A 23,123-nucleotide genomic window follows, 5' to 3' on the forward strand; every position below is an offset into this window, starting at 1 on the left:
CACTGTTATATCAATTGGTCCCCAAAGATAATGCTTTAAAAATAAGCTTATCTGATCACACAGGAATATGCATATAGTCATTGCAGGAAATATGGAAAATATAGAAAAGCCTAGATAAAATGAGAATAACCTATATTATGCTACTACTACTAGTATTTGGTTGTATTTATTTCCTGTAGTTTCTCCCTGTATATTTACTTTATGTTAATATTCAAAAGGGGGTCATCCTGTATATACTATCCTGTAACTACTTTTTCTTCCATGGGGCAAGAGCTTGTGAGTGTGTCTCCAGGTCATTTACTAGACTATATCATTTACAACATTGCATCTTCCAGCATCATAATGCAGCCACCAATTCTTGTTGTAGAGCAATTAGAACTCTTCAAATATCTACTATTCTAAGCAATGCAGACATAAACATCTTTGTAGTTAAATCTTTTACACACAATCATGATTAGACAATGGTTTTTAAAAATGAAAGAAAAAACCCCCCAAATCAGCTTATGTGGCTTCTAAAGTGAGTAACAGGAAGAAAGCAGAAATAAAAATGTAAATGCACTATTAAGAGCAGACAACAACCAGCCACTGCCTGGAAAGGAGACTATCTGGTCTGTGTTGGAGACAGACCTCTAATTCTGAGTGACACAAAGTAACTGCGAATGCAGTCTTTTGGTGGGTTTCAGGCTGTCATGCAATGCCCAGCATTATGAGTAATTGTTTAATTTTAGAAGGGTATTTCACATTTCCTGCCCCACCCAGTCAGCACATGGCTGCATGGCTTTTCCTGTGCCTGGGGGAAGATGTGTGCCTGTGTATCGGAGCACACTGTGCCTGCCCAAGAGTCAAATTGGTAGCGAAGTGGCACCAGTTGTTATTGGCGATTGGACCTCGGTTCAGCAAGCTTCATTCTTGAGTTCAGCTAAGAGAAGAATTCAGAGCTAAGGAATTCAGATTCTAATGCAAGTTTAGTTAGAAAGTCACAGAAGTAGGAAAAGTGAGCCAGCTGGGCCTGGGCTCAGGAAACAAGTTAGAGAGGCAAGAGGAGGAGCCTTGAAGCTTAGCAAAAAAGAGAGCAAAGTACACTGGGAAATAAGATTCCAGCCCAGATGGTCTAGAGTAAGGGCTCACTCTGGGTTCTTCTCTTGAGGGTTTTAAAGACCAAGACTTTAGGGGAGGTTTCGGAGGAGGATCCCAGAAGAATATTCATCAGCTTTTCAGGTGTGTCCTCTCAGTGTCCTGGTCTGTAGTGATTGGTCAGTGCTAGGGTAGGGCGCCATTAGTCATCGCAGCTGGTCCTCATGTCAGCCAGGGCGTCCGCCTGCCTGGCCCTGCTGCGTTTCTGGGCCTAGAGCGGAAACACAACTGAGACCTAAATGTCACCACTAGTTTGAACAAAACTGTCTCTGTGGTCAACAGATTCCAGGCTCTGCTTCCCAGGTCATTTGATGCAGGTCAGAACCTCATTGTTGTGAGGGCTTAATGCCCGAGGGAGTGGTCGTGCAAGGGCTTGTATGGAAGTTCTGTGAGGCTATTCTCTGGCCCTTTGGTCCTCCTCTCAGGCAGTTGACTGCATGACTTGTGGCATGCTAGGGGAGGAAAGGTCAGGGGAGGGTCCAAAACACATGACCAGCGATATCAAAGGTCAGGGGGTCTAAACTGCATGACCAACGATGTGGTAGGGGAGGAAAGTCCCCTGGGGGCGAGGTCCTAGTTTTCCCAGTTTTGCCTCTTGCTGAGCACCTAGGGCTTTCTACCTGCTGACATTCCATATCTGGCCTGTTGTCCTTGCTCTGCTCATGTCTGTCTAACTGCCTACTATGTAATGGATGAGCCTTCACCTCGTGCGGCCATCATGGAGCCATCTAGAGTCCACTGCGTTCTTATTAGCTCTCCTCTTCAATCTTCGTCTAATTCGTGCTCCACAATTTGATTAGTTTTTACCCCCTGGGCTTTTCTCCATGATGGAAGCATTTTGTCCTACTCCATGATGCTTCTTTGGCAATTTCTACTGTTGTTACAGGAACAGTTCAAAGCCCTTCAAATTTAAAGTGAACTCCGGAAGTGCTAAGTTTATCCAGATTTGTGAGTAAACTTCGGCAACAACATTCTTAAAAACTGGCCTCATGAGACAGTTCCCAGGGATCCTGTTACAGTTGTTTTTCAGGGTGGGGAAATCTGAAGAGGTGCTCCAAGAATCATTAATCTCCACCCTTTTGGAGCTCTAGCGGCTAAGCAGCTAGAGCTGTGGGGGGCAGGCAGCAATGGGGTTGCAGGCAGAAAGGGTGGAGGAGGCTGCAACACACATAGAGCCACTTTCCTTACCATTTGTCCCTCCCCCATCCACCTCACCAGGGCAGCCCTGGCAAGTTTTCTAATGCTTTCTTCACTACCATCTTCTGTCATGATCCACTGTCTCCCTCCACCTGATACACACACCATGTGTAATTTTTCTCCACAGTGTGATTTGTGTTGGGCTGTGCACCCCGCCCATCACGAATGCGCTCAGTCTCCACATATCACTAGGCTGTCTTAGCAACATGCTGCAAGTCACGGCTGTCTGTCTCCTCACAAGTGATTCATTGATTTGTTGCCTCCCTGTCTGCTCAGTCAGGGATGAGTTCTGTGAAATGTACATAAGTCAGCTCAAGTTCTCTGTAGCCATCATATTTTTTCTCTCAAAGCTATTTCTGCAGTGGTTTCTTGGGAAAATAATGTTGGTTCCCTTTGCCTTTGACCAAGAGTAAAAATAACTTTTTGAGCATATTCCACATGCCAGTCCTCACATTTAACCTAGGACATGATTTGTCTCGTTTGCTATTTAAAACAATCTTATGAGATAAGAATCATCACGATGCCAAATTTATAAAGAGCTTTTCATTAAAGAGGTTTGGTAATTTTCACAATATGATATTCTAAGCAAACTTTAGAGCTGGACTGAGCAATGAACCTAGACCCTGACCACATTGAATATGCTCTACTGTGTTCCTACAGTAAAATTTTTTCCCTGCTTCCAATTCAATTCCAATTTTCTATTAGTGACACTGACTTCAACAAACTACTGTATGAACTTGTTAAATACAGCTCTTAGAAATTTAACTATCTTCCTTACATTGGCTAGAATTTTTGTCCTTTGTAATTATTAGGGGATTCTCTACTACACTTAGAACTCTCCCTCACTGCAGATGAATTATTTCAATTACATCTAAAACTCTGAAGGATAAAGGTTTTTGGAGTTGTTAAAGATGTATAATAGAAAATGGACCAACTTTTTTCCAGAAATTTCTCCATATTTTGATGACATTATCCCAAAGAAATTCTCGATTTAATTTATCTACATGGACTATGTTTAATTGATTCTTAAAAATAATACTTCATTATAAAAAGAATCTTTTCCTGGAAAATTTTCAAGTAAAAAAAAAACCAATAGTTTTAAAAAGTATGAATTAGATGCCAATCTAAAATAGAGCTGTTTAGTTGTTACTGTGTTTCTAAAATGAGTTTAAAAGTCAATTTACACATCCAAATTCATATATATGAGACAATTAGTTACAATTTCATTCATTTTAGTCACAAATTTTCAAAATGAGAAGCAATTTAGCCATGAAGAGGCACTTGAAAAGCACATTTCTCTTCTGAGTCCTTACAGTTCATGCACTTGATTCCCACTGAGAGAACCTGAGGTGCCTCTGGGTTTCTCTAGACTTGAGGTCCATTGACCTCTAAAGCACCTAGAAAAGACTGAATCTTACAAAAATTGTAAGATAGATTTTCTGTGAGTGATGTGCTTTTGATTTTATATCTTCCACCTTAATATTTAGTAGGAATCCACAAACCATTTCATATTGCAACTGGAGTCTGAAGTCACTAATGGTCTGATAGCCTCTGCATGAGTCAAATGATCAAACCCATGTAAAGGAAGTAGATAAAAATTGTTAAATGTGGCTAGGCAAGAGATTTCCTTCCTCTTTGAATGTCCTAAGAGTAGTTGAGATATTTTGGTGTGGGGGGAGGACCTAAACCACAAAAATCCTAAATGAATAGTCTCCTTAAAGGACTACCTGAAAACATTCTACAAAAGAAGTTTTGTATAAATACAAATCCACATTTGAAAGTACATTTAATGGCTACCTTGAATATATAAGCATTATTTCAGATATTTAAAAGAAACCTCTAAACACAGTTATACAAATTAGATATGCATATTCAAAGTGAGAATCTCGGCCTTTCTCTTCTTAATTTCTACTAGTTGCCTTTATATGGATTTAATTCCAACCTCAAATATTTGTTCCAACCCAGTAGAATCTTTAGGCTTTCCAAAAGCAGGGGAAATCATACCCTTAGAAGGATCAGTGCTTGCCAGTAGTTGCAATGAGTCACAGCTGGAATGTCCTGTGGTTAACATTTTGCTCTGAAAACAGAATCAGAGGGCTCTGGCTGGTTGCCGTGGTTACCAGTATTTGTATACTTTGAAAAATTACTGTTCCTGTTTTGTGTGGTAAATTTACACTGAAATGAATTGGGGAGGTGACGTTAGCCATCTGTGTGAATACAAACCAAAAAAAAAAACCCAAAACTGATTTAATTAAGTGTAAATTTTAGAAGGATATAAAATTGAGGGCATGGGACTTTTTTGTATGGAGGTATTGTTTTATACTAATTAATGTATTAATTTATTTGACATTATATTTAAACATTTTTATCAGTGTCTATTTGATATTTATTTTAATGTATCATTCTGTTCCTTCCAAAGGCAAAAAGAAACTAATTTTCACTCACCGGTGCTCCCCCCAACCCACTGCCTTTACCACTGCCCCCATCCCATTCACAATGTGTTATTTCAGAACAGCTTTCCTGGCTTTCCTTCAATGAAGTAATCCCATCCGGAAGGAAGAAAAAAAATCTCCTCAAAGTTATGTGAAAATGTCAGGTTTCTTAACCTTGCTGAGCTGGGAAACAAAAATGCTGCTCATGACCTCGAGCAGAATCTAAAATATGGTTCTTCCAAAAGGCACTTGCTAGCATTTCAGCAGATCCATCACGTTTACAGCGATCGTGGTTATAGAGAAATCTTACCTTATGTTGTGTTGGATAAAAAGAAATAGTTAATGGATTGGTCACTGAACTACAATTTAAAGTTAAGAATGAGCCTTTTGGAGTTGAAAACAGTAGAGTGTTTTTTTGCTTATTATGCCTCTGCTTGAGAACAGTATGTTTATTTTTGTATTAATTAGTTTTGAATCGGAATTCACACACTGAATTTAATAAAGTGGAGCTGAGATAAATGCCCCACAGTGAAGCAGTAATTTAGCAGTAAACAGATTGCGCTGTGGCCTCCGCCCCCACTTCCACCTCCTGCATTAGATGGTGGGGCCTCAGGGCTGAGGCCAAGGGCCTCGGCTGTTTTTACACGTTCTTTCTATGTTGCTTTATTCTTTTTCTTATTTTTGTTCCCTCATGGTGGCTTCTGTCAAATATCTAGAATATTAGAAATTGAAAATAAATATACACACTTGAAGCAGCAGTATTAAAAGAGTAAAAAGGAAGCTGAAGTGATAAACCTGAAAAATAAATCTCATCTTTATTCCTTTGCTTAAAATGCTTAGGTTTGGTACTTAAGAGTGAGTGATAGAATGCATTTCTGAGTTTCCTTTTAGATCTCTGCTGACTTACCCCCAATTCTCACAAGGATATATGTCTATTAAAGAGCCATTTTTGAGAACTCAGACTGAGAGAAGCCAAGATTTATAAATCTGAGATTCATTATGATCTTGACCAGGCCCTGCCCCACTTCACAGAATGACCACAAAGGAGCTAGACCCTTTGCTGCCTAAAAGGAACACACTGAAATTTAGGACTGTAAGACCCTAATGTATATCTAACTCTGCAGGGTTCATTAATGGTGTAGATAAGTCCCATTAAAATGAATGCAGTTGTGGGAAAATCATTGTGTTCATTCACTGAGGATGTATTGGGACCTGTCCTGCACTGGGTACCGAGGGGAATGCAGAGGAGGCGTGGGCTCTGAGGAAACTCATAGTCAGTGAGGGAGATAAGACACAAGTGCCTGTAACTGGAATGCAGTGGAATGTGACCATTCTTACCCAGAAGCTCAAGTAAAGATGTGAGGCATTTCAAAGAAAAATTTACATATTATGACCAGCTCTAGGGATTAGGGAAGACGCCATGGAGGTGCTTTGTAGAATTTATAGAATTTGTAGAAGCTTTTCATGCTCAAATCAGTATGCTTCAAACAGTATTTAACATCATAACATTTTCTTAAATAAAAATAATTTGGTCAATTTGGAATTTGTTGAATACAGATCATACATATTCCTTACAGACACATGCAAACACATACACTCCCACACACTCTTACATATGTGACTTTCCATGAGTCTATGATCAGATAACTTCCATTTTCTTGTCATGAGCAGTTCCTCCCAAGGGGAGCTGGAACAAAGTGTTTAAAGCATGAGGAGATGAAAAGAAAGCATCGTGGCCCGAGTCCTGAGAAAGCCAGTATTTTCGGATCATCTTTCATGATTGAAGAGAGATGGCAGAGACCTTTATTTTTTTTTTTTAGTTTAAAGCTGTGTATCTGATGAAACTATTAAATGAGGCAGGTAAAGGGTGCACAACAGGACGCATATATATCTTAGTGGGAAAATAGGCAAAGACCTTAGCATAAAAGTTCCAAGAGAAGAAATATAAATGACCAATAAACATGAAAAAACTTCAGTCTCAAAGTAACACAAATGAAGACAATTACCAAAAAACCCCACAGATTTTTACTGTCAGCACTGGCTTTAAAAGTAATAGTCATAGTTGCCAAAGTTCCATTGCACAAAAAATTTCTGTAAACTGCTGGTGAGAGGCTAAATTGGCATAAACTTTCTGGTTAGAAATTAAATAATACACACGAAGAGCAGTAAAAGATTGTACTCTTTGAATCATTTACCTTACAGAAATATTTCCTGGAGAAAATTCAAAATATTAGGCAAATATTTATATTGGCAAAAACATTGGAAATAGCCTAAATGAACAAAAACAAGTGTAATGTAAATAATGTATTACTAACATCTTATGCTACCATTAAAAAAGTTTACATGGACAATTTAATGACATGCTTAGTATCAAACAGGGAACACAATAAAATGTGTAGTCCAGACTTATGCATGCACTCTTACATCTGCACACATATGTATATATACATATACAAATGAAAAAATGTTGGCCAACTAAATTTCTAGTATTAACAAAATATCAACAATAATTATCTTCAATGGGATTCTTTTTTAGTTTCTTTTTTCATAATTTTCTAAACTATTTGATTTTTTACAGTTAGTATTTATTTAGAAATTTATGTCTTATAATTATAATACTTCTATTTATTGAACATCTTTTAGGTGTCATTGTGTTAACACATCTCATTCAGCCTACTTTTTCTTTATTCTGTGTCTGGATTATATTTGTAAGGGAATTTGCTAGGCTGACATAAAACCAACCAATATTTGCAGTTCCAAGTTAGATTTGTCCTAGAAATCAGCCCTGCAATTCTTGCAATATAATTTTCTGTTTTGGATTCTTACATTAAGCATCCTGTACTCAACCCACCTCAGCAGATTTAACCTTAACTTTTGACCCAAGGAACAGCTTCTGCTCTGTGAGTAGACTTTGCCTTTTCCATCTGACGAACCATGTGAAGTGTTTTTACATCAGGAAGTTTCTCTTTGATTTTAGCTCTATGACGGCTCCCAGAGGATGGGACGCTACTGTGGAGCAGATGTGCCGCCTTCAGGGAGTACCACAGGCTCCATTCTCCAAGTGCTATTCCATACTGATGGGGTCGGTCACCATGAGAAAGGATTCCAAATGCAGTGGTTCATTCACGGTAAGCCCAGCGCTGACCTCGGTCACATTTCATAATTGCTATTTGACTGAGAATTGTCCCCATTCCAGTTCTGTATTTGAGAACAATTCCATCAGTACTAGTTGAACCTGGGTAGTGATCTGGTGCTAGACCTTAGAAAATTTGCGCAGACATTTGTGGCTCTTGGAGAGAGAAATCCTGTTAGCTCTAAGAGTGGAAGTGATGTCAAAGTGGACAGGATTTGGATAACTGCTTAAATAGGTGTGGCGATACATTGCTTAAACTAAGAGAAAGGAGGAAGCCAAATGACGTTTCTAAGGATGAAGACCTAAGTCTTCAGGACCTAAGTATGGCAAGCAAATTGCATGGTAGGGTGGGGGAGTAGAATAGAATGAGATTTAAAGCTTACTGTGGAGAAGGAATGATGGCATGGAAGGGAAAGACTAGAATCAGAGAGAAAAAGGGAAGGTCAAGGATTGTACTGAGAGGAAGAAGCAGCAGAGAACGTAAGCTAGTGATGCCTAAGCCACAAGTGTGTGTTGGTTGTACTTGCCACATACATAGGGGCATGCCAGAGCCCCCTAAGAAATGGTGGGTGGTTCAGAAAGCAGGTAGCATAGCCCTGGCTGGTGTGGCTCGGTGGATTGAGCACAGGCCTGCAAACTGAGAGGTGGCCAGTTCTATTCTGTCAGGGCACATGCTTGGGTTGTGGGTGGGTGAGAAGGAACCGATCTATGTTTCCCTTTCTCACAATGATGTTTTTCTCCATCTCTGTCTCCCTTCCTTCCCTTCTCTCTAAAAATAAATAAAATCTTTAAAAAAGAAAGAAAGCAGGTAACATAACCATTTCTCTGAAGATGAAAATTCATTTTTAACAGGAATTCTGAAACTTCTTGACTGACCTCATGTGGCTCAGTCTAAAAAGAAAGAACCCCAAACCAGGGGTCTCTGAACATGCTCCCCCCAAAAGCAGCATCAGAATTACCTGAAAATTGTTAGAAATGCAAATTCTCAGGCCCCATCCCAGACCTACAAAATCACAAACTCCAAAAGGACGCCCAATAAACTGTGTCTTAACTGATCTCCCTGGTGATTAAAGTTTGAGACCCACTCTCCCAGAGTGACCCAGACTTGAAAATTACAGTCCTGGTGAAAATTATAGTAGCAGTTCTAAACCAAGCTTCTGAGGCTCACTGGTCTGTTTCAATCAGTTTGAAAGAGAAGAGGAGTTGCAATGTTACACCAGGAACCCCAAACAGACATCTAAGCTGTGGCCTTACCGTCAAAATCAGGGGTGAGCACAGGTGAGGACGTGAATGTGCTTCATGGTTAACTCTTGAGGGTTGTGGCACGATAGTGCATTTATTGTGTGAATCTCAGTGCTAGATATAACTGAATAGCCCTATTACATGTTTAAGTGTTAGACATTCTGAGATTATAAACTGGAGACTGAGTGTATTTCTGTTAAAAAATAAGAATGAGGTTTTCAGTGCTTAAAACTATTCTGTGGTTATCCACAGAGCCACTTATAGCTTGAAATACAGGTTATGAGTTCCCAAAGTTAGTGAACTATAATGAATAAGCTTGTAGAAGTTCCCCACCATCCTCTTCATCAAGTAGGTAGATTTAACTTTCAAATATCAATTTATTGATTTATTAAGTGAAGGCACTGGATTGATTTATCTCTGTAATACAGTTCATCTCTAATATTCTGTAATTACATATTCTGTAATTGTGATAAATTTGTGTAATTTAACACAAAAATTGTATGATTCTAAGGAAACTAGAAACAGTGTGAAAAGACCTAGGAGAAGCAGAAAAATCTGGGAAAAATATCCTATTTTCAACGGCTAGGGATATTTTCCAGAGCAGTGTTTCTCAGTTTTTCATGTGCGTATGAATTGCTTCTTAAAATGTCAAAATCTGCATTTTAAGAGCTCCCAGGCAATGCTGATGGCACTATTCTGTAGACCACACTTGGAGGAGCAAGAGCAGATGTCATGGTGGAGAAATAAAATTATATAAAGGCAACCTCCGTTGAACCTAGGGAAAGCTTCATGGTGCACCCAGGGCTCGTTGTAATAACAGCAGGATAATACCTTCAGTACTTCGATGTCAAGAGTAGGGCCCCTGCAAGAAAAAGAACCTTACTGCGTAAGGGATCCAAAGAGGAGAAAGCTTTCACAGGAGACAGGAGGGGGAAAGCTGGAAACGCTGACCGGGAGGCTGAGGCTCAGGGCCTAAGGGAGTGATTTCTGGCCCTGCACACACACACCCGATTTGCCTGGTAGTTTTTAATGAGTGCTGTGCCTGCGTTCCTATCTCCAGAGGTAAGATTCAGTTGGTCTGCAGTGGGACCTTGACCATTGCTAATTTAAAAACCTCCCTAAGTAATTCAGGATAGAGAGTTTTAGGAGCTGACTTTGCTGGTTACGTCTCTCTCCTCAATGGGCCACTTCCCCTCCCCTCCAGGCTGTTCTAGCCAAGGCCACCCTAGGGAGTATGACTTAATGGTCATCATTAACTATACTGATTACTCTCTCACTGGGGTCTTCCAGCCAACATGCTAGACATGGCTGACTCCTCTGCTGACAGCGCTGTGTTTTTCTTGGGAAAATATTTTTCTATCATTTCCATTTGAAATCTGTCTTCATAGGGGAGTCAAAGACACCCTCTGTGTATTGTCTTTTCCTATTTACTATTTTGAAACTTTGCTGAAAATTTGCTAAGCTTGGATCCAGAGTTATGCAACAAAATTTTGCCAACTGGGAGCAGAACTGAAAAAAAAATTAACTCTGTGTTACCCACTGTATATAAAAATACATGGAAGAATCTTCTGGAAGGGGGTGGTTAGTGATCTGTATCTGTGCAAAATTAACTACTTATCATATACTGTAGTCATGCGGTGCCACAAGTACACAGCATTTATACTCTGCACCTGAACGAGGTCTTTACTTGAGATAATTGCCTGAGAAGATCAGCGTACAGAATAAACGAGGGTCCGGGAAAAAGTTTCAGTGGGACACATCCCCCCACTTCTTACTCATTGGAAGTAAACAGAAGGCGTAAATCTGATTTCTCAGTTATCCACATGTTCATTCCACAGGTGTTAAGGAATTGTTTTGGGCCATGTGTTGTATAAGAGCTGGGGACAGTGCGTGACTTCTACCAGCAGGTCTGGGTCCTACTCTCCTAGAGCATATGGGTGATGGGGAGAGGTAGCCACCAAGCAAAAAGCACACAGACAAATATAGATGATACATTCCACGAAGCACACAAAAGAGAACTTGATGTTGAGGAGGTTAGAGGAGTCCTCCATGGAAACAGGCCCTTTGAACTACAACTTAAGAGTAAGCAGGTGTTAACTAGACAAACAAGGGAAGGAAAGGGTTCCAGGTAGAAGAATGACCCCACAGATGGAGCATGCAGGCTGAGTATGAGGGATCCCAAAATCCAGAGTGGCTGGAGTCCGGAGTCAAGGGGAACAGTGCTGAGCTGAGCAGTGGCCAGAGCATTCGGGCCACACATGGTTAGGGACTGGCAGGGAGAGGGGCCCCATTCTCTCTTTTATATAAATCTGTCAGACTTCAAAGAATTGAGTTTTGAGTAGGATCTTGAAGGACTGAAGTAACATGGCATGTTGTGGGGCTCAGAATATAAAAGGCAAAATACAAATAAATACAAAACAAGCAAATACAAAATAAATGTAAAAATTAATCTCAATTTTTAAGTATAACAGTAATACTCTTTTTTTTCAACTGGAGAATGAAATTACTGACATAATTTTGAAGTGACTGAACTTTTATGATAAGTATATATTACTTTTATCAGAAAACAAGATTTCAATGAAAAAAATGTAATAGTAATACTCTGGAATGTGTGTTTGCATGTGCACATGAACATGTGAATGTGCATGTGATTCAAAATGATCGTCTCTGCAAAACCTATCTAAGTTTCGATCTCAGAATCAGGTTCAAGTTCCAGGGCCCACCCAGCCTGACACCTCATTTTCTGAGCATTGCTGCTGAGGAAGAATTCATTTTGCCAGCTAATAAATAAGCCCGTTTGCAAAATGTGCTTCTTTGTTGACTGCACAAATCTTCTATTTGCTTTGAGAAAATGGATCTAGAATCGAGCTTTATTTGTGGGTCCATTTTTAAAGTGGCTCTGTAGACATGAGATTAAAGCACGCTGCCTCGCCTTTATTCCAGCCATCAAAGGGAGTCCCGCCCTGGAAAGAAAGAAATGGCCACAGTTGCCCTGCTTGGCTCGCCCGTTCACTGTATTCAGTGTTGACAGCATTGTCCGGAGGCTGAATTCAGCCTCAGGGGGCCTCCGCCTGGGTTGCTGAAGGGAATATAGAACTTCCCGCAAGCTGTGTGAATAGGGGCGTCCCTCCCGGCCAGCTGTGCACACCCCTGTCTCCTCTGCTTCTGTCTCCCAGAGGCCCGCTTTCACTTGGCAATGAAATCCCACATACAAACAAGGTCAAGGAGCTTTGTGAGTGAAAGAGTGACATTTGCAAAGGAAGAGGACCCCTCCGCTGGCAGTAGCAGGGGAAAGGCTGAGTGGCATGTGATCAGGAGGTGATGTCACCCTGGATTTTCACAAAGGAAAGGGTAGCTTTTTCTTTGGGGAGATAGATGACATCAGCCTCTTGAATGGGGGCTGGTTTCATTTTATTTTCTTTCCAGCTATTAATGAGATTTCTCAAGCCTTGAGGGTTTTCAGAAATTGGCTTGGGGAGAACGCCTTAAAAATCAAGATCCTCCGTGGCTGGCCTGGTATGAACACGGGCTGGTGCTTTCCTGATGACCTGGGGACCTGCAGCACCATGTCAAAGGGCTTCTTCAAAAATATATCTTTTAGAGCCCTGGCAAAATACATCTATTAGGTCAACACTGTTTCTCTTAAACCTTCCCTCCAGTTCTCTTTCCCTCACTCAGACTTTTCAATAGTCTTTGTTTATTGCTGGTCTTTCGGGGGAAATACTTATAACTTGTAATTTTTATTCCTTTTAGGTCTTAGAGTATGTGTGGGGTGGGGGGATTCAGGAATATTTACCCTTTGAGGACAAGGTGTTATCTTTTGTGATTTCATTGTCCATTTGCCTTTTATGAGAACACTGGTAATCACCTGGAGAGTGTGAAGGTGAATGAGCTGGGCTCTATCAGATCTGCTGGGCCTGCCTTCCAAAGGACAGCCAGTTTGCCTTTGTCAACCACATTATAGTGATTGCACACACCTTCTGTAAGCAGGTATTTATTGACAACATGTTTTGCATTCAGTCATTTGTTCAACCTACCAGCTGACACACTGATTCCCTAGCAAGTTCTGAGCTTGGTAATTTGAACACAGAGAAGGTATTAGTTAGCTCAGGCAACCATAACAAAAGATCTCACATTGGGAGAAATTTACTTCTCACTCTTCCGGAGGCTGGAAGTCCAAGATTGGAGTGTGAGTGGGTTTCGTTTTTCCCAAGGTCTCTCTGGCTGGCTTGCAGATGGCGCCGTCTCACTGTATCTTCACTTGACCTTTTTTCTGTGAGTGCACATCCTGGGGACTCTTCATGTGCCCAGGTTTCCTCTTCATGTAAGAGCATCAGATTAGTCAGATTATATTAGGACCCACCCTAGGGGGTCTTACTTTGATTTAATCACCTCTATTATATCCTTATGTCCAAATACAATGATGTTCTGAGGTACTGGGGAATATGGCTTCAATGTATGAATTTGGGGGGGGTACACAATTTAGTCTGTATCAGAGAAAAGGAAGATAGCATCCTTGACTTCAAGGAGTTAGTCATTTAGTATGGGAAATAGACAAATAAACAAGTGTAGGAGTAAGTCCATAATCCATGACTGTGGGGGCCAAAGGAGATCTGGGAGAGTCTGAAGGAGTTCAAGAGGCCCTCCAGGGGCCTGCAGTACTAAAACTGGTGAGTCAGACAAATATCCAAGACAGGAAAACATTTCTAAGTAGAAGCAGGGATGCTTAAGATAACACCAAAGTTTTGCAATTGGCAAATATTTTAGTTAGAGCATATATTCTTAATATCAACCCCAAGGTGGTGAAAATTGATTCTTGGAAAGGTGAAAAAAATCATATGCTTTATGCATAAAGTACAGATAGATATAGACATATATACAGAATATATATATACACACACTGTATATAACATGCATAAAAGATACACAGTATATCTGTTATTAAAATTTCAGGGGGGAGGGTTTGGAAAAATATAACTAAGAAGACTCCTTAGAAGGGCTAATGAACCCAAAATGTTTGAGAAATACTGAGCTAAAGGGCGTAATTGAAGTTGAGGCAAGACAGATTGTCAGAGACCAATTGATATGAGCCATTGCAAGAACTTGGATTTTATTTCTTGTCTGTCCTGAGGCTTGCTCCTGCACAGTGCAGACATTCACAATCTGGAGGTATGATGTTCACAATGAAAATAAATTTATTAATGGTGGTTTGCAAAGATTCTAGGGCGTGCTCACAAGAATGGGATGTGAGTCACACTGTCTGGTCCTAATCTCAGACAGAGACCGTTCTCTCTGCTGGTGACAAATTTCTTTCATAGTGTTACTTCCTGCTAGGTGTTGATATATAATACCCAAGAGAGAGAAATGGTAAAACACCTGTCCCAGTCTGCCTCTAAAATAACCTTATTTATGATAAAAAATGCATTCTTTGTTCAGTGAGTGTGTAAGCAATCTTTTGATACAGACAAACATAGACTCTTGGGATTGTTTTATTATATTATGTGAAATAAGATAAAAGAAATACTGTTCAGTTTGGGTAAAAATTTAAGTACAATAGGCACTTCTAAGAAGTAGTTCTGTTTATGTTAAAACTGATTTCCCTAAATGCTGACTAGACTTTCTTTCACATTCCTACATGCTATATCCTGCCCTGCTTATTCTAGCCACTTCAGCCTATTTGATATTTTAAACCATTGTCTTTGTGATGCTCTTAGAGAATTTTTAAACACAGGCACTGCAAATGAATACAGCCTTAGTGAAGAACCAAAGCAAAGATTTCTGCATTATGCCACTGTGTCTGATTTTTATTTTTGGCAAGTTCTCATTTATGTCTTTTTCTTTTTTTTGCAAAGAAGTTCTTTGTGGATGATGCTAATTTAAAAAATTTGTTTATAAAATAATAATATTTGTAAAACTGGGATAATAATGTACTAAAAAAATCTTGCAGCTTTTTTTTTGCCTTGGCCTCTGAATTTGTCCAGCAAGGTCCTAGCAATCAGAGACAGCACTAAACAAATGCAGACATTTCAGAATGAGTGGAAAAGCTAAATCCTGACATTACTTGCCTCCTTGACAACAGCAGAATATACACATACACATAGTTGACCTTCGTTTAATGTTGGCTCTTAGTCTTGTAACCAGTGGGTTCAATTCCCATGTCACTACTCTTTGAAAAAGTTGTAGTTCAATTTCCATTGCTACTTTTTGAAACAGTTATAAAAAGAAAAAAAAATAACCCTCAAGTAACCATGACCTTCCCAAATCATGTATTGCACAACTTGTAATTGTCCTTGAGATTTGGGCCAAAGGAAGGGTTTCTGGAATCTTCTGTTTGTGTTCTGGTTCCCTAGCGACAGTATCTCTGATAGATATTGCACAGACTTACTCAGGGATTCCACACTTTTTCATATAATGTGAAAAAAAGAAACCACACTTTTTTTTTCACAGTTTCAAATTTTGTAGCAGTCAAAAATGACTAAACCCCCACAGAACAAACATGAGGTTCCTTGTAGAACCTTAATTTTTGTCCCCAGAGGTTTCTTTTTTTGAGCATTTATTCAAATATTGCCATATTTGTCTCTAACATTACGTATCCAAGGTCTTGTGTAACGTGTATGTCACAGTGTACTCAGAGAAGCTAGTGCCAGCCTCCACTGGCAGTGACTCATAAAACAAGGACTGAGTCTCTGGTACAGGAGAGTAATAACACTCCGGAAGACTTAATAGAATTTTATATTCTCTACGTAAGTAATGACATTAATTTAGGTTGTCGCTGGTTTTTCTCCTAGTTATACTTACAGACTACTCTCAGGCTAACTAATATCGATTTTACTACCTAAATATAATTTAAAATTTATTTTAAGACATTAGTTATGATTAAAAATAAACTCTGTTGCCCTGTACAGAGTAAATGAAAATATGATTTTAAATGTCTAGTGCATTGATTTGATTGATACCTCATTTATTATTTCTGGACCAAGCAATTATTTTAAAAATATTGATGTTATTTAAAAATGATACAATCACTTAAAATGTTGATGTCATCATTAAAAAATGAGACTTGATTTAAAAAATAATACTGAGTCCTTTGGTTAGAGTTTTAAAAAGTATCTCATGTCTCCTCCCAATAATTCTCTGAAATGAGCATCATCACCCCCATATTATGGACAAGAAAACTGAGGAAAGAGTTGTAGAGAAGTTAAGTAACATCTCCAAACTCACAAATCCAGCAAGTGATAAAATCAGAACACAAAACCAAGTGTGTGGTGTCAAACTCCAGGGCCTTTGTTTTAATAGTTGCACTCTGCCTAAAAGCCAGCAATTCTTCTGCACAACTTTTCATTCCAAAATAGATTAAATGATACTATAATGAGTGAAGTTTAGACTTTACACAGGTAATTTTGCAACTAAATTCCCATTGAGGAAAATGAATGGTTTTTAGATGAATGTATGCTGTCTTTCCCACTTAAAAAATGTTCTGGTTTCAAGGTCTTCCCACTAAAACACACAATTTATTCTTTCTTCAGGTTCAAGTAGCAATAATGCCAGGAAACATATTACTTCACAAATGAGTTCAAAATCGCAGATATTTGTTCTTCAACACAATACTTGCTTTATCAGTCATTGGAAAGTACTCTTCTTTTGGAGTTGCTACATATGGTTGATATAGACCACAGAGATGATTTACTGTTACCACTCGTTTACGAGGGGAGTGAAAGGATAGCTGCCCCTCCCCTAAACAAGTTGGTTTGATAGAGGTAAACAGCGAGGCGTGGAGTGGAGCCCTTGAGGATTCAGTCAGTTTTGGAGCCCAGCCAGAGAGGGTCGTGCCCCCTGTAGGCTAAGGACTGCAGCTTTGGATGCCTGCAGCTTTGCCCTGCAAGGGACGTTCCTTCTGGTATTGCAGTCATGGAAAACAGTCTCATGGTTCCGGCTTGGACAGAGCTGGGAGGGTCAGAGGACATCACAGCTGTTGGCTGGTGCTGCCTGCATCTGTTCATGTGTCCATGTGGAGCAGCCTCCCTGTGGAAAAACGGTTAGGAGTCAGGGAATGGTGAGAGAAGGAATTTGTGGGGTGGGGTGGGGCGGGCCTACAGGTCAAATGATGCAGAGGAAGCCTTAGGGAAGAGAGGCTTGTGAGTTTTTTCCTGCAAGAGCACTATGTACCAACATAATGAAATTGACAGAAAGCAGGTTTAGAATAAATACTTTTAAATAAAAGTGTGAGGGTTGAACTTGGAGATCACATAAAAAGAACACATTTCCTCTGTCTTTGCCTCTTTGGGGATTTCATAAAGTAGCCTTAAGCATCACTACTTATTTTAGGGGATTGTTGCCTTGCTCTTATTTCATTTCCTTGGGAGATATTTTTATACTTTTTAAATACATATTTTGTTCAGAAACCTTCAATAATTTTTTTTAAATACCTGAGAAAGAGAGAGAGAGAGGTTGATTTCTCCTGATTTGTAAGCAAAGTATTTCTGCTGAGAAATAATTTTTTAAAATTTGATTGGAATGAGTAGATTAGAAAGAAAAAGATACAGTTAATCAAAATGAAAAGATGATGACATTGGCTATAATTTTCTGGGCGAAAATGAAAGGTTTTTATTCTTTAATATATAGAAAATTAAAATTTATATTTTTTGAAAATCCTACAATATGGCTCATTGGGTTCACTTCTCTTTAATGGTGTGCTAAGGTGGAACATGGTAATACATCTCAGAACATCAGGGGGCTAGGATAATCTTGAATTTGAATATTATGTGACATTTTATATAGTAATTTAAAAGTCATTTTGTAACTATGGACAGCAGTGATATTTAAGCTCTTTGTGTCTATTTTACAAGTCATTAACTTCACGTTATAGCCTTATTCTTCTACTTTTTAAAAAAATTGTCCCTGCCATGGAAAACAGGTAACTGTACTCCACGTCAATGGCTATATGGCAATCATTCAGACAAAATGATTCTCTCAAAGTCTGGAGCTGGGATGAGGTCCTTATGGAAGATGAAAGTTTCCAAACCCTTACTGACTCCTCAATGCTACAAATCATTGTCCTTAGTTCTTGAGTTTGCTTGTTTTCTCCTAATGTGGTACCTAGCCCTAAGTTTTCATCTGGTTTTCTGAACAGTAGATCTACCTGAGTCTGAGTGTTTGTGTCCCCTGCAAATTCGCGTGTTGAAACCTAACCCTTAAGGTGATGGTACGAGGAACAGGGCATTTGGGAGGTGATTGGGATTAGAGCCATTACAAGAGGTTTCCGAGAGATTCTTGCCTTCTACCCTGTGAAGTCTGTGACCCGGAGGAGGGCCCTCACCCAACAATCAATCAATAAATCAATTTCTGCTGTTCCTAAGCGACACAGCCTGTGGTATTTTGTTACAGCAGCCCAAGCAGGCTAAAATAGACTACCTTCTAAACTTATCATCAACCAACTGTCATCGAAACCTCAGTGTGATAAATGGGAAGTAGTTAGTATAAGAGGGAGTAAGACAAGCTTACAGACTCACACTCCTTCAGATGTTACATTCATAGCTGCTATCATTTTTTTGCCTGCCTTTTAGTTTTCTACCTGTTTATCAGGAAAAGGATGGGCGTATATTAGCTTCCTAGGGCTGATATAACAAAATATCACAAACTAGATGGCTTTAAACAACCGAAATTTATCTTTCAAAGTTCTGACTAGTCAACTCGACTAGTCAACTCTAGTCAACTAGAGTTTTGACTAGAAGTCAAAAATCAAGGCATCAGCAGGGCCATCCTTGTAAGGCTTTAGGGCAGAATCCTTCTTTCTTTCTTCTAGCTTCTGTGACTTGCTGGCAATCCTTGGCTTTCCTTGGTCTGTAGATGTGTAACTGCAGTCTCTGTCTCTGTCCTCATAAGGACTTCGTCCTTTTATAGGTCTGTGACCAAATTTTCCTTTTCTTATAAGGACACCAATTATATTGAATTTTAATCCTGCTCTAAACCAGTAGGACCTCATTTTAACCTGATAGCATCTGCAAAAACCCTACTTCCAAATAAGGTCACATTACATATTCCATGTGAACACGATAGCTGAGGACACAATTCAACCCAATATAGGAGGTTCCAGAGCTTTTGGTAACTTTCTTAGCTCCTGGAGTCACCTTGCTTTGACTTCCTTCTTCTTGTTGCCATCTTCTTTTTCCTCGGAAGAATTTCATATTCCTTGGTCTTTATATTACTTAGTTTTCTTCTCTGATTTCATCACATAATTGCTCCAGATTATGTCTCTGTCCTCTCAAAATAATTGCTAACCCACAAAGTTCCCCCAGAAAATTGAACTGCAAATCCTTAAAATCAGATGAATTCTGGGGCTCTCCTCTTGGCTCTGTCTTCAGAGAGGACTAGTGATCTGATTTTATTCTCCTGTCTTTGTAGGATAGATACCTATCATATGCCTTTCTCCAGAGAGTGGTGTATACTTTTATACTGTTGGGAAATTAACTGGTAAAATCAAACCAAGAATCGCTGACTTTTTATGGTTCTTATACATGCCACAGTCACCTTCAGATAAATTTGGTCATTTTAAGGAGTTCACATTCTTCTTCACCTTCACACCTGTCCCAAGTGTATGTTCACAATATGGACTATCCTGTAAGTCAGCAGTGCCACTCTTGAGCGAGCTGCCTACTGAGCAACCTGGCACCAAGGAACTGGCAAGAGTCACACAAGGTAACTCTGCTATTTGCTCAGCTTTTACTGAATGCAGGTTCACTCAAAATGGACATCAACACACATTAATATCCTACTCATACTCTCACAATCTGAGCGAAATATAACACACACACATACAGCAATCAAGGGGGGATAACAAACCTGAGCCCCAGAGTCTCAGTCAACAGGTCCGGGAGACAGCGCAGTGGGCAGGGCAACCGTCAGCACCTTGCAAAGGAAGATCTCCAGAGCAAGGTGGGAGGTGGGGCAGACAAAGTCCTCAGTCCAGCAAGGCAGAGCCTCCGGCGGCATGTCAGTCAGGAGATCAGCATGGCGTGGAGCAGCTCCTGTGTGTGGAGCTCAGCTGTCTCAGCAGTGGTCTGACGCCTGCCTTGGTTATACCCTTGAGACTGGTGTCCTCCACCCTTCTGGGCCCCTTGGTAAGTGTCTTGGCACCCTGATGGCAAGTGGGGATTTTCTCCAGGAGCCTTTCTATGGGTTGTCCCGCTCTGCAGACATGGATGTTCTGCTCATGTGTACAGAGATCTTCGGTGTGTCGCCTTGTCAGATGCGTCTAGGATGATTTAGTTTCCTTCTTGAACCAAAGTATCATGGCTGACTGACAGCCCTCTTGGTTGACAGGAGTAACTCCATTATGTTTCATATGCTTTATGCTATCTTGACTGGACCAATGCCATTTTATTGGTCCTGCTCTCCACAGCACCCCACCCTGACCTGAAAGTTTCTATTCAAAATCATCTTAATTACATTATTTGCATATCTCATTGCATCAGAAGTGAGGCCTGTCTACTCTAGAAACCAGTTCAACTTTGCCTTGGTTTGGATTTTCCCCAAATTCTGAACACTTAGTTGCCATTTCATGTCACACCTGTGCTACTGGAAGAGTCTCTATTGGTAACTTCTCCCTGTGACCCCACGCTCTCCACACATTTCCCTGGTACCTTCCAGAAGGAAAGTGGACTAACCAGTGAGGTATTGAGGAAGAGAAAGTTTTTATTTTTAAATAATAGAAATGTACTAAAATACATATAAATACATATGAAGCACAGGAACATCATAATTTAGAGTGTTTTGTAAACTTAGGCTTTTCAATTCCTTTTTTTAAAAAGTCCTTACTTTCTTTTTTTGATTCATTTTTATTTATTTATTGTTTTGTTGTTCAAGTATAGTTGTCTCCATTTCCCCACCACCAGTTTCCCCTGCCCCACCCACTCCCTCCCACCTTCAATCCTTCCCCATTTAACTACTTCACATAATAAGTGAATTTGGAAAAACAGCGGAATACAAAGCCAATATTTAGAAATCAAAGGCATTTTTGTGCAGCAACAATAAAATAGCAGAATGAGAAATCAGGAAAAAAATCCTATTTGCTATAGCAACAAGAAAAAATAAAGTATCTAGGAATAAACTTAACCAAGGAGGTCAAAGACCTGTACTCAAAAAACTACACAACACTGAAGAAGGAAATTAAGGAAGGCTCAAATAAATGGAAGCATATACCGTGCTCATGGATTGGAAGAATTAACATCAGCAAAATGTCTATACTACCCAAAGCAGTGTATAGATTTAATGCAATCCCTATTAAAATACCTATGATGTATTTCACAGATATAGAACAAACATTTATAAAAAATTATGTGGAATCAGCTTCTTTTTAACATTGACCACTAATTTATCAGGCATTTTCCTAAAAAATTATAGGATACGGTTATGTGAAGATGTCTTCTTCAGGCTGTTCTCAGTTCCTTTTCTCCTAGCATAGTTGGGCCACGTCAGCTCCAAGCTGGCAGCCCTCCTGCTGCTATTGGTTTATGGAACATAGTTTCAGGGAAATGCCAAGTGCAGAAAAGCATTTGAGCAATTGTAGGGAAATATGGAATGTACCTTTGAAGCTCTGCCTCTTAGTCCATTTAGCTGTTTCATTGCCCATTTGCTTTTATTAAAACTCTTTCATTTAAAAAATAACTCCAAACCTTGAAGATAGAACATACATTAAGTTCTATCAGAAATGATATCAGAGTATACTGAATTTTTTAAAAAAATTTATAACTCACTTCTTGCTTTAGACCCCAAAAAAGTGTTTGCAAAGTCCTTTTATGAAAAAGATTTAAATTATCTCCATGAGGAAACAGGTTTAGGAACAGCTTTTAACTCTTCCTTGGTATGAGTTCAGTACGTACACGTGCTTCCTGTTGATAAGGTAAGCGCTTCCTTTCAGCTCATGACAGGGTATTTGGAGGAAAATAGAATCAAACAGATTATCACTCACCAGTACTAAACATTTTGCAAGTATTAATTAATTAAAACTGAAAAACGTATGATTCTCTTCAAGACTTTATTTTATTCCGGTTCAGCTGATGTCTAATGATGTTAATCTATTAGATTTTGTCAGGTTCTCCTCAAATTAAACAAAATAGATTTTGGCTGTATTTATTTTTTTCAGGTTGGTATGGCGATGTTGTCCTCAGTAGATGGACAGATCGGTAATGAGAGCGGCCAGTGTTCGGCCCTGCCATTCCAGCGCGGCAGGGCAGCAGTGCCCAGTAAGGCAGAGTGGAGAGAACGCAGAACTGGGCGTTGGGGCGTTGTGGGTGGGAAAGGATCAGGGTTTGGCGCCAGATCTAACCTTCACATGTGACCTGTGAGTCCAGTAGCTTTCTTGAGCCTCACTTTGTTCATCTCTAAAATGGGCCCACCTTGTAGAGGGGTTATGAATTTTAAATAAGGTAATATGCTTATTAAAAGCCCTTTGAAAAACTGAATTTCCATGCAAATATGAACTACCTTAATGGTAGCTTCATGAATAAATGATTTCTTGTATCTCAGCTATTCACAATGGCTCTTTAGCTGGTATGGTAATTCCTCTTCTAGCTGCAAATATTTCTCTAATATCATCCTATATCCAGATAAACTGTTAAATTACAACACATATATAGGGATTATCATATGCAACACTCAGCTAAAAACCTTACTTTGGTTCTTTCATTTAATCTATTTAACAACCCTATGAGGTTGAATACTAATTCTGTTACATTTTATCATTCATTCAACCAGACAGCATGATGATGAAGAGGATACTGGGAGTGTAAACATCACCTCTTATTTTATTTCCTGATAGCTATTGGGTGATGTAACTTACTTTATGTCCCGCCTAGTCTTTCTTCCATTTCTCTTTCCTGCCCTTCTAGGCCCCTAATCACCCACCCAAAGTCACAGGCCTACCTGACAATGACATGATTTTTAAAATTATTGCATAGGCTGCTAAACTATGTGTTTTCTCAGCAGTT

The 23,123-nt window shown here is 39.5% G+C and overlaps 1 protein-coding gene across 1 annotated transcript in view; it reads left to right on the forward strand.

Moving 5' to 3' along the window:
* CUBN (cubilin) overlaps positions 1 to 23,123 on the forward strand; it is a 250,291-nt gene that overhangs the window by 76,419 nt on the left and 150,749 nt on the right. The window contains exon 28 of the mRNA XM_054593125.1: positions 7,741 to 7,891. Within this exon, the coding sequence (XP_054449100.1) occupies positions 7,741 to 7,891 (151 nt within the window). The remainder of the gene's footprint in view (positions 1 to 7,740; positions 7,892 to 23,123) is intronic.

The sequence above is a fragment of the Pteronotus mesoamericanus genome, unplaced genomic scaffold (assembly GCF_021234165.1).
Source record: "Pteronotus mesoamericanus isolate MK-2021 breed Mesoamerican mustached bat unplaced genomic scaffold, CSHL_Meso_final contig_130, whole genome shotgun sequence".
NCBI classification, from domain to species: Eukaryota; Metazoa; Chordata; class Mammalia; order Chiroptera; family Mormoopidae; genus Pteronotus; species Pteronotus mesoamericanus.